This window comes from Pundamilia nyererei, unplaced genomic scaffold, assembly GCF_000239375.1.
Source record: "Pundamilia nyererei isolate P.nyererei 1_Seehausen unplaced genomic scaffold, PunNye1.0 scaffold00067, whole genome shotgun sequence".
Lineage (NCBI taxonomy): Eukaryota > Metazoa > Chordata > Actinopteri > Cichliformes > Cichlidae > Pundamilia > Pundamilia nyererei.
In genome coordinates this window covers 285,741-298,632 of record NW_005187468.1, presented here as the reverse complement: position 1 = coordinate 298,632, position 12,892 = coordinate 285,741, and the positions used below count along the sequence as shown (strand labels likewise).

The window sequence follows — 12,892 nt, the reverse complement described above, 5'->3', positions numbered from 1 at the left end:
GACATAGAAACTGAGAGAATGTTTGGTTGAAATATCTACACAGGAAGTGAGTTCAAAACACACTGTTAGCCAGTGGTGTTGGAGAGCTTGTGAATGCTGATGGAATTACGAACACTGAAAGGTACCATCAGATTTTGAGCAAACATGTAATCCATCTTGAAAGTGTCTGATTTTCAGCGTGGCAATGATACCAAACACACTGGCAAAAGAGTAAAAGAATACCTGGATAGAAAACACACAATCGAGTACTATCAGTTGTGGACCTTGACGTTTCTGAAGGGTCATTTTCACAGAGAATGGAATAAAAAGCAGCCAACATCCAAAGAAGAGCTTTGAATGTACTTCAAGAACCCTGGAGAACTGTTCTTTAAGACTACTTAAAGAAATGACAAAAAAACTTGCTTAAGAGAATTCAGGCTGTGTTTAAAAGTAAAGGTGGTTTTACCAAATACTGACTTTCAAGGTTGTTACAATTTTACTCTAACAATGTAGTTCGTGCCTTATATACTGTATTCACATTTATATTTGCATGTTTCAGTAAATCACTGCACCTTATCAAAAGATAAGGGGTGGGTTAATTTTAAAAGAAAGTAACGCTATTAAACCAACATTTAATATATTCAAATGACACTGAAAAGCCAGAAATGGATGCACGTTTCGTCTGATTCTGACATGTCATAACATTCATAATGAAAGGGGCATTTGAAATGAAATTTAGCAATTATTAATATTACCAGTTTGACATATCCAAATATTCACCATGAGGTCTAAATTATTACATTTCTTAATTTAGCGACACAAATATACTCAGTGTCAAGTTACAACCCATGAAAAGCTTGCATGAAACATGTTCAGGGTTGACATATTAAATGTAAATAACATTCATCACGCTTCACTCCATTTAGCCTGTCAAACAGCGAAACAGTGCAACACTGCTGGCGCTGGAAACCCACACAACGTGTGACCCAGATAAATTATTCATTTTTACACCTGTGTGTTAAAAGCAAGGGGAAAAAAGGCTATTGTGAAACTTAAGAAAGTTAAAGTGGTTCATCTGAAGTTGCAAAGCCAGTAAATGCTGGAGTGATAACCTAAAACTGGATTAATAGTACAGGGACAGGCTAAGCAGGAATTCTGTTGTTGGTCCTCCAGGGTGTGCTTTGATTTATAATTTAGTCAGATTCCATCCACAGGTATCACCTCAGTGCTGCTAGGCACATGTGTTGTTTATGATAAGGTGGGCCTGAGATGGGATGTGTAGTCCTATTTTAGAGATGGATCTATGGAGCTTACACGCTGAACCACTATAGATACAGCATAACCTTATTAAAAGAGTTTAGGAACAGTCATGAATAAAAGTTAATACAGCAGCTTATTCAATGTAACTCAGCATACCATCAAGAATATGGTACTTGCAGTAAGGCATTGCATAATGCTTGAATGGGCAACTGTAAGAACCCTTGATTAACCCACTCTTGTGCTTTTATGTAGTCTACTAGGTTTCAAAAATCTAACCTGGTGGCTTATAAAGTATCAGTGTGAAGTGAAACCTAGTACAGACTGCCAATGGTCTCAGTAATGGACTCATTGGTAGGGGGTAATTATGATAATATGCCAATTTTGATGTGATAGTGGTTGTTGATGTTAAAATGCTGCATGTGGCACCTTTAAATGCTGAAACAATCTGTATGAAAGCAGGGAAAGAAAGTCAGGGAAGGCAATGACAGTGAGGGACAGGGTATGAATAGAAATGCCACAAAGGTATCCGATTATGCTGCGATTTTCTGTGCCCGGTCCAGAACAGAAAGGAGTTTGTTGTGTTCTAATGATGGCAGGAGGAGATTAGGAAGGAAAAAGGAGGCAGAAGGACAGATGATGGAGAGATAGGCTGACAGAAGTGGCAGCGGTGGTGGAAAAAGAGAGCAGGAAGATATATGGGTCTGACGGAGGAGTGAGTCATTGAAGGGAGACTGGCCGAGATAATGGGCACGGGAATGAAAGAAGAAAGGGGATAGATGAAGGACTCACTTAAGATGGTAATGCTGAATGCACCAAAGGGGGGGTGGGGGGTGTCGGGAAATGGAAGGGTAGGAAATCGCTCATTGGGGACGGTTAATGTGAATTGGGCTCCGAGAGAAATGACAACTTCTTGGGTAACGGGACAGAGTCGAGCGACAGTCTGTGTGTGTGCGTGCAGACGGGAATGTGTACGGACGAGAGACGGAGAGTTTGAAGGAACTCGGGGAAGAGAGATGGTAATATACGCAAGCAAAGCTTTAATGGGGCGGAGAATAACGAAAATGGGAAGAGGGAGGCAGGAAGAGGCTGTGAAAATGCTGTGCTGTGTGCAGAGCGTAAACAGAGTGGGCGAAGAGGGAAAAACAGTATGTCATTGCATATAATTTTGTGGTAGTGGGTCATGCGTGTTTCAAGTCTTGCACGATGATTGATGTCAAACATAAGTGTATTTTTGAAATCTCTTTGCATACATATACCCTGCTGTGTGCTGAAGCCCCTGCGTTTAGTTAGTTGTGTGTGATAACTTACTAAACAGCAGCATACTGGCGTTGGAAGCCCCCAGACGGTTTGAGGCAAAGCAGGTGTAGTTGCCAAAATGTTTCTCTGTCACATTGGTGAATAGCAACAGCGAGCGTGTCTTCTCATTTTTGATCCTTAGGGTGTTGTCACTCTCTACCGGCCTGGGTAGCCATCGTGCAGTAACAAAAGCAAAGGGAGAAAGTAGAAAGGAAAGACAAGAAAATTGGTGACAGAAAATAACATCACACTCGAGTCAGTGTGAACAAGAAACTTTTTGCTCAGAGAGACGAACGTGCAAAATAGCCCTCATCTCTATGTTCTGTCTCACCTTGTAGTCTCAGCCCATAAATAACTGATACCTCCTATTGGGGCCTATTATACTCTATTAACAACTCTCTCTGGCTAGCAAAGCCTTGTCTAAGTACTTCTGTGTCGTGCTTTGCCTGATGCCAAATCACCCTGACTCCTCTACGCTCTCTGGGACCTTTTACAAACTTGGAGGGGCAGTTTATGTGTCTGTAATATAGAGGAAATATGTTGCCAACAAGCTAATATTTCTCCGGAGATGGCAATATATACATGATTATCTCAGATATATACTAATGCCAGAGGTTAGGTACATCAGCAGCAGCCAAAACCACATCTACAGTAAATGACTGAAAAATGAATTCTCTGTCTGAAAATGTTCAATTTGAACCATTCTCTTATGAGAATGAAGACACAAAATTACCCAAATTTTATGAATAATGTTTCCTTATTCTGGGCGTTTTAAAACAAAAATGCAAAAGAAGATGAATACATTATTGAGTTTTAAATGGCTAAATCTGTTTTCTTTCTCCCCCCTCTTCTCTAACCTGCTGCGCACCGGATGGATTTTAATAATCCTCAAGTCACATTTTAATTATTGCATGTTTTTTGTTACTGTTTATCGACAGATGGTTAAAAAAAACAGTGGTTTGGCTGTGGCTTATAATTACTCCCTCTAACCAGACAAACTGTTACTTTTGTGGCGCTGCACTGAGTTGTCAACCAATCAAATCAATGCCACAAAACAAAAACACGAGTTAATGACACCTGCAAGTTGTTTGCTTAACATAACCCCTTGGGGAAAAGCATTTTCTATAAAGCTTCAACTCATGTATATATATATAAAAAAGGATATTTTAAATGTGGATCATAGATCGTATGTAAAAGATGGAGATGAGCAACCATGAGTTTACCCACTCGTGTGTGGGTTTAGGTTGTGAAACAGGACATGACTAAATCTGCATGAGAGCTGAAGTTCCCCTCAGGCATTTGCAGCCAACGCTAGCGATGTCTTTCTAGCTTGATAAGCAGGGCGCACCTGTAATTCACTGTGATATTAAATGGAATGCTGATTTGGCGAGCAAATATCAGGCTTCAAACAGGTACACCTGCCTCAACCAGCGTATACGTGATCTTCGCCCAGTCTGCCTATTCCGTGTAAGTAGAACAGTACCAAATGTTATAACTGAAAGATTCAGGAGGCTTCATAGCAGACAAATTGGCACCTAAATTGACAGAGTTCTCACCTATGATCATCCCTGTACCACTCAAAGGAGGCCGGCGGGACTGCCATGGCTTCACAGCGCAAGATGGCTGTCTTCCCCAAATGGGCTGGCATGTTTTTCATGTCTGTGATCATGGGAGGGTCTGGTAGAGAAGGATAGGAGAAAACACAAACAGAGAGACTGGAATGAGTAATGTGTATACATTTAGCTTCACTTCAACCAAAAAGGCAGGTCTAGCCACAAGGTTAAAAAGCACCTGCAGAGAACAAATTTAAAATGTATACATAATAAAGCATCTAAATCATTAACATATATTATTAATACATCACTGTGGACATGGAGTTCATTTTGTGCAGCGCACAGGTGGGATACTTACAGTTGACTGTGACTATGACCTTACGCTGGTCTGGAGGGGCCACACCATTGTTGGTGATACATTCGTAGTCCTGCGCCTGCTGCCTTGTGATCTCCGTGATCTCCAGGAACTCCCCCTCACGCAACGTCCCATCTATTAGGTAGAAGTCAAAGGTCACTAAAAATCATATGCAAGGTGATGCAGGCAACTGATTTAAGCTTTTTTAGCTGAGGCTAATGTCATTTAAGAGGCCAAGATGCACATATTAGATGACAACATATAATGCATTATTCAAGAACATTTACAAGAAGTGACGTTGGGCTGACCTTGGTTACTACTTAAGTTGTGGTTAACACATTCGCCCTACATGTGAAAGACTCACAGTTTGAGACCAAGATGAGACACAAAAACAGCCTCAGGGGGTCAAAACCAAGCGCTCGGCCCGAGCTTGGATAAATGGGAGGTCTGTATCAGGAAGGGCACCTGGTGTGAAATCTGACCCCATGGCAAATAAAGGAACAGCTGAATGTCCATTCTTTTATTATCAATACTCAAATGGCAACTTCCTCATGTATTTATTGTTTATCGCAATTTAGAAATATTAATTTGGATTATAGAAAAACCTCAAATAGTTAACAATGCAACAATACAGTGCATGATGATACTTATTATGAGCATTAAGGTGTGTATAATTACGAAAAAAATGTTATAATTCAATTTTTATCTCCTGGCCCAAATGCTCATTTCTTCAGTTGATGTTTTCGCACATGCAAAGTAAGTAAACACAATGTGACAGCAGTGACTCTTTTACTACTTTTATACTGTCGGGGGAAATTGTAAGCTTTGCTTTCTAAGCGTTGGACACACTGGGAGGGGGGGGGGTTTGCTCATTCACCACATTACGCGGCGAGCAAGAATATTTGGCGGTTATTTGATGTTGACAAACTCCCAGGTGAACAAAAAAACAAATTAGTCAGTCTCACACTTTCAGTCTTTTTCCTTGGGCGACAAAACAGCCACAGAATCTCTTCAGAGAGGAGAGTCGAGGGGACAGGCTACAAGTTATTGCTCCTTCATGTGAGGGAATGGATGCTGTGGGTGTTATTGGTTCGACAGTGGAAAAGAGAGCGAGGGAGAAAGAGTGCAAGGAGAAGAAGAATGATAGCGAGTGTGCACCCCCTCCTCCTGTAAGCACAGCAGCCAGCTGTCTCGCAGCCTCCGAAACCATTAGGCCTTTTTTTTTTTGCCTTTACCCCATTAAAGAAGTCAGACTGTGGAACACAACATAATATATAATCTCACCACTAACAAGGAAATCCAGCTCTTAAATTGCTGCACACTTTCCCCTTTCAAAGCCCCCACCCAGTTCCCAAAACACACAAACCAAGCCACTGTCAATCAGCAGACCTTTACTTCCCTTAACAAACGCACAAACAGCTCCTGAGTACGTTTGAGAGCAACACCAACGCAAACACGCACACATAAAAAAGACGCTAAACGCCACGATTATTCCTGTCAGAGATTAGCGTGGCGGTTCTAATTGAAGATTATACTGGAGGATTATTAGTGCGGCTACTGAGCTGGAGACGATTATTTGCAGCTGCTGCAGCAGAGGCTGAGCAGCGAGCGACAACCGCCGTGATGGCTGCTTGTGCCACCCGGGTGAGCCGTGGTTGATGGGGTGGGGTGGGTGAGATGTTATTCACTCATTCGATTAGTCTAATAAATATTGCTCTCTTGTGACATCTCTGTCAAGCAGGCAGAGCACCCAGCTTTGCAAGGAGGAGGGAGCCGTGGCAGCGTAGAGGGAAGAAGGAGAAGAGATAGAATCAGACAACTAACACTGGAGAAATTACACACGAGGCTGTTACAGGTGACGAAAGAAATCAAAAGGACAAAGCAAAGAATAAAAGAACCCGAGAGCAATCGAGTTATAAATTGAGAATTACAGACACAGAGTGTGGTAATTTGACAGCGATACTGTGTAAGAGACTGAAAGAGATACACAGATGTACAGATAAAGAAAAAAGGAGAGAAATGGCAACATAACGAGAGAAACAGTGACAGATGTCAGGTTGGTTATTTGATATTAGGTTTTTTTCATGGACTTTTCATCCATAGCATCTATGTATGATGTAATATCGCAAAGCAGTCCTTGCACTCCCCCTTTATTCCCCTCCCTCTCCATCCCCTGAGATCTCTGGACCTGCATTGCACACCTCTCTCCACTTTGGTGGGAGATCATATCTGAGCGGAGCCGGCCCTTGGCACTCCCACAATGGTCTGTAAAATACAGCTCCATGAACCACTTATGGCTTTTGAAGGAGCCTGACTCCTGACCACCAGAGATAGTTGGATTGCACCTTGGAAGAGACAGGGTTTGTGAATAAGAGGGGGGAAAAGGATCAAGAGTTCTGGCCCGCAACAGTGAAACCGTGCTCTATTTCCCCGGCAGCACTTTGAGCTTGACTAGACTACCAGGGCACTTGATTTCTCGGCTCCTCTTATCCATTTCCATTACAAAAACTACAGTCAAGGCAGAGTGGTCTGATGTGAGGTTAAAACAGAGATGGGTGGGCAGTCTAACAAATGATAAAACCAGTCATTCTGGTAGCATACAGCAGCTGTAATGTGTGTCAATTGATCTAAATGATACAGTAGAATTTCAAGGCCAGTGCACCCCAGTGCTTTACACGTGTATGACTAAAATTCCTCAAGAACACTTCAAATTGTTTTTCCCATGTTTTTTCCTGCACTTTGGATCTGCGAAATGTTGCTTGATCAGCAATGGACTTAAATTTCAAGCTCCTTTTTGATCGTGGGATGTAAAAACAAAGGACAACCTTAACCTTAACATTTGCTACATTTCACAGTTCCCAGGTCTTTTGGGGGACTCATTAAATATTTGGAAGCAATTTTTTAAAGTTTTACTGTGTTTAGAATGAACAAATGTGCTCATAGCTGGGAAAGTATTATGATTTGAGGAAATAGATTAACAGATTGTTAAATCAAGATATAACGCAGTCCAAGTCTTGCACGTTAACACAAATCCATAAACATTTGTTTATGAAAGCACAGTGTCCGACATATATGCTTAGTGGAAACACTTCACAGTTGAAAAAATAAAGGTGTTTCTGGGAACACTGTTTGACCACCTGTTGACTGGAAGCCATCAGACTTCTTTCCTCCTTTCCAGTTACCTAATTTCCCCACCCACCTGCACACATGCTCCTTATTCCCAAATTACATGTGCATGATAAATTGTACTCAGTATTCAGTGTTCTTGCCAACATACACAGGTCATCTGACAGTCATCTATCATCTAGTCATCTATCCTTTATTGTACCCATATAGTGTTTAAGCCTGTCGCCCATTTGGATTTGTTTCCCTCTGCTTACCGCCTTCCTGTTGCCAGCCTTCGAACTGAATTGGAGCCAAACAAACCATATTTTAATTATGACGGCACTGCTGTTGAGTTTAGCATCCCAGCCCATAGAACACCTACCAGAAATATCAAAGCCCAATCTACTGCCATCAACTGTAGCTAACCTATTTATATATTCTATAAGCATACGCAACAATTATACTTATCATCCTGTCCGAGAGTTTTAGTTGGCACCAAAAGAATATCACCTTCCTTCCACATCCATAAGCATCTATTCTAAGACTGTGTTACTGCAGGATTTAATGGATGGTACGTCAAATGATAAGCCTGGGCTGTGCTGGTGTATTTAACTGGATAAGACAAAATGCCTGTATGCCTCCGTGTGGGTCAACTGATGGATGCCAGAGAGAGTGAATGGGTGCAAAAGATTGTATCTGTGCTTCTGGTGAAGATGAAGGAGACGGCGGCTGCAAATAACAGCGCCGAGCGGTATTACTATCTGTATGTGAATAAGGAGTCTGGTAGCTGCAGACGGGACGCAAAGGGGTCAAAGACTTTTAGCATATCCCCCTCATCCCGCTCACCTTTCGGGTGGTTCTCCTCCTCCTATTCTACCACGTCTTGGTGTACTGCATACGCATTTTCTGCTCAACTTTCAACTCCTCTTCTCACTGCCCCTCCCTGCAGTTTCTCTATGCAGTCTCTGAGTAATGGGGACAGATGGCCGGCAGCTTCTTGCTGTTTCTTTGGGCTCGACCCCCCTCCTTTCTCTACCACCCCTGGTCCTCTGCAACTGATGGCTTGGTTGCAGAGACTCCTACGGAATAGCAATGTGGGCCCTATCTCTTTCTCTGCAAGCAGAGGGGTTATAGGGGGGTGGGGAAGCAGTTTGAGTTGGTAGGGTGGTTAGAGAGGGAGGATTATTGCTGAGAGAGGAGAAATGCTGTAGACTTTCAAGAGAGGACAACTGCACAGAGTTTGTGATGTGAGGTTGTGTGCGTGTTTGCTGCAGGTGTGCATTCATGCATGCTTTCCTTTTCTCCTCTATATTTTGTGTGTCTGTGGGTGTGTGTGATCACTCCTGGGTTTGTCCCTCCCTGAGGTACTGTAGTGTACTGTGTAGGTTCATAAGCACTAACTGTACAGCGAAGGACATACTGTTCACAGCATGATAACCCAGTCACAAACAGAAAGAGAGAAGGAACAGGCCTCTGAGTAAGCCCAAAGCTGTCTGTAAGTGCAGCACTACAGTAGGTTGGGCATTTATCGGCAGTATAATTACATCGTGTTCAGTAGTTGTTCACACTGACCTATTTATTACTGCTGCTTGCTACTGCATTTGATCTGTGTTGCTACAGCTGTAGTCAGGCTACAAGTTAGCCAATTCTGTTGTGTGAAAAAAAAGTCTGCAAAAAAGTGCTGAAACCAACAATAAAAAATGAAAAACTGTAAAATAATGATCCTTATTGCTTCGCAGCTTCCTATCATATTCATCTGTCAGTTGCAAAGGATATTATGAAACTTTCTAGCACACATGCTGATATTATAAACAAGAAAGTTCAATTCTGATAATTCACCCATTGTCACAGAGCTCTTAAGCTTCCAGTTTATCCCACAACACAGAAACAGCAAGAAAATAAATTAACATCCCAACCTTTTCTCTGAAAACAAACAGCTGAAACTCTGAGTCATAGCACAGTGGTATATTCAGTACATAGCAATTTTCTTTATGTGTCAAACAGATGAGACAGAAACTACAAATTGCAATTTTGGCAAAAAAGTAAAAGACCAAAAAATGAACTCTTCAATCTCTAGAGACCAGATAAAGGTTATTTGCTTGACTTTGGACCTCGGCGATGACGAAAACGAGAGCTAACATGGAATAATGCTGCGCTGATTAGATCAAATGGACTGACTGACTTCATCTATCAAGATGCGCTTCCTGACCACCCTGAACAAGCTCCAATTCCTCACACCAGAAGAGGTTTAAAATAGCTGATTTGGTGCCAAAAGTGGCTGTTGGCATCACGATGCTGGTTGACAAGGTGGATGAAGACAGATGCTGATGATTACGGGCGGCGCGGTGGGGATAATTACGTATAATGTGTGGTTATTTGGGACAAAACATTGGGACATGGGGAAATGCGGGAGTATGAATTTAAGATGGGGACAAACTAAACAGCTGGGTTTAAGAATGATGACACAGAAGCCAGGGATAAAGACGTGAACATGAGCTGAATGCTGATAAGCTTATAGGCTGGGAGAAAAAAAAAGGCTTTAACAGGCGAATGAGTGTCAGGGATGAATGTAAAGGCAGGGAGATAAAGGTGAAGCTGTGAACATTAGATCTCTGTATGTTAAGGCAAGCAAGCACGAAGGGGTAGCTTACATTTCTGTTCTTTCCAGGTGACAGTGGGCTCAGGCCGGCCGACTGCCAGACAATAGAGGTTTACATTCTCTCCCTCGTTCACTGACACATTTTTTGAGATGTTGACGATTCTGGCTGGCACTGAAAAACAGGATCGCACCATTAAAATATGACCTCGAAATACATTATTGATAAGGTACAGCTTTACATCCTATTAAGGTGTTTAACATATGATGCAAATCTCTGCAGCTTAGACAGACACACAATCCGCTGATTAATGATCTATGCTTGAGTGTTTACTGAACTGTGCAACAATATTCTTCCTTCATTCCAATGCAGCAATCCTAAATTCCTGCAAATGGATATTACCATTTCCCTCTCTTGACACTGACTCTAGTTTTGTCTTGAAAAAGAAAGGGCACTTGCAAAAGTGGTATTGGAGGAATTTTTACTTCTACTGTTTCAGTGAGTATGACCACCCCTGAAAACCATTTTGGCCCTAACTCAAAGTGTTGGGGATGCTGTGCATGTAGTTAGTTTGATAACGAGGTGGCCCTTGAATTTAAATAGCCCATTATCATTGTTTTTAATGAGCCTGGCTCTGAGATTGCTTTTTTGTGAGACATCTACCGAAGATACTTTTCTCTATCTTGCTGGAGCTGAATACTTGCAGCAATAAAGTACAGATTGGAGTGGTGGTAAAGCTGCTCCTGCTTGATACACTGACTTGAGGGTGTAATTATATTGTGTGTTATCAAGCAAGGGTGGGAAATGTGGGCGACTTGGAATTGAGCATTTAATTGGGTATATATGGTCATCTGTGCCAAGCTTTGGACCCTGCAGACAAGAGTGTTACTTGGCTGCAGTGTGATGTGAAATCTCCAGCAAAGCAGATGACATTGTCTCTGCCACCTGTGAGCTTTGAGCCAGACCTCGTGTTTTTATCCCTGTAATTTTTACCTAATATATCCTATTAAAAGTTTTTGGTCTCAATCTGCCGGTGATGTATGGCTACATTTTGCACTCCGTAGCCCCAAAATATGCATACGATCTGACACATGCAGGGGGAAAAGGCCTTAGATCCATCCTCCAGGCAGTCCTGCATCGATACATCATGTCACTAAGGATCAGTCACACACTCACTCACTTAGCTGCTGACTTGATGACTGAGCTCCAGTCGAGGTCCAGTACTGTCAGTTATTTAGTCAGGCACTTGGACAGCCTCCTGTGTACCTCATCTACTCAACATACAGGCTCATCCATCTGATCTGCCTAACTTTCTGTTTATAAAGACAAGTAATCTTAACAGCCCATATGAAAATAACAAATGGGCTCATCTGTCACTGCACTAGTCTTCCGTCACTGTAGCCACACACACATACACAGGCCAGCTGAGCTTTGAAGACACGAGTAATTTAACATTCATATAAATATAAATACCTTAAACACCAAGACATCATAAACATTAATGACTAAGTTGTCTATCATAGATTTTAGGTATACATTCAATCATGATTTTACAGAAAACTAATGCTGACACACACTGCCATAGAAACCATCTTAATTGCTTCCATGGAAGTCAGACTTCAATCACACCCTCCTGACAGCACTATGTTTGGATGAATAGCAAAAAGCCTAATTAAACTTTTTAATCAGATCCAGGGCAGTTTACAGTACCATGGGTGTAATATATACTTTTTTGCGGCATCACTGGCAATCAAATCTGCACTCTGGATATATTAGAGAAATTATCCAAGAGTACCAGATGCAATAAACAGCCACTTATAATAGATTCCTGTTCTGACTGAACCCAGCTGCTGACCTTGAACAATGAGGTAGACATGAACGATGCGCGGCTTGTTATTGGCCTGGAAGGTGCAGGTGTAGGGCCCCTCGTCGGTTACTTGCACCTTGTCAATATGAATGGAGAAGTCGCTGTTGTTGCTATTGACCAGTGTCACACGCCTATCCAGAGACCACTTATCTGTCCCCGTGAAAAGGATATTAGAGCGGTTCAGCCAGGCCTTGTGGGTCACCTCCTCGTCAATACGGCATCTGCGGGGAAAACAGGAAGTAATTAACAAGTGTAATATAAACAGTATATCTTCTGCTTCTCTCGGCTGCTCTCTTTAGGGGTCACTGCAGCGAATCATATCCATCTCACCCTACCCCTAGCATCCTCTTCCATCACACCAGCCGTCCACATGTCCTCCTTCAAAACATCCACGAACTTTCTCTGTGGTCGTGCTCTTTTTTCCTGTCTGGCAGCTCTATATTCAGGATTGTTTGTCCCATCCACTATCTCTTCCCTGCACATGTCCAAACCATCTCAGCCTTGCTTCTGCGATGCTTTGTTTCCAAACTGCTCAAGCTAAGCTGTCCATTTGATGTACCCATTTCTAACCCTGTCCATCCTGGTCACGCTTAACAAAATTTTTTAACATCTTCAGCTCTGCCACCTCCAGCTTGGCCTCCTGTCTTTTTGTAAGTGGCACCGTCTCCAAACCATACATCATAGCAGGTCTGACTACCAGCTTGTAAACCTCACCTTTCGCTTTTGCCGCTATCCTTCTGTCAGAAATCACCAAGACATTTGTCTCCACCCACTTCACCTTGCCTGCACTCTCTTCTTCACCTCTCTTGTCCACTGTCACTTGCCTTGGATGGCTGATCCCACATATTTAAACCTGCTGAAATATTTCATTGGTGTAGGT

At 42.3% G+C, this 12,892-nt stretch overlaps 1 protein-coding gene across 1 annotated transcript in view; it reads right to left on the bottom strand.

Moving 5' to 3' along the window:
- The window catches only part of iglon5 (IgLON family member 5), a 106,824-nt gene that overhangs the window by 1,212 nt on the left and 92,720 nt on the right, over window positions 1-12,892 (bottom strand). Inside the window, exons 3-7 of the mRNA XM_005736061.1 lie at window positions 12,001-12,233; window positions 10,200-10,319; window positions 4,447-4,578; window positions 4,092-4,212; window positions 2,548-2,699 (exon numbers count right to left, since the gene is read on the bottom strand). Of these exons, the coding sequence (XP_005736118.1) occupies window positions 2,548-2,699; window positions 4,092-4,212; window positions 4,447-4,578; window positions 10,200-10,319; window positions 12,001-12,233 (758 nt within the window). The remainder of the gene's footprint in view (window positions 1-2,547; window positions 2,700-4,091; window positions 4,213-4,446; window positions 4,579-10,199; window positions 10,320-12,000; window positions 12,234-12,892) is intronic.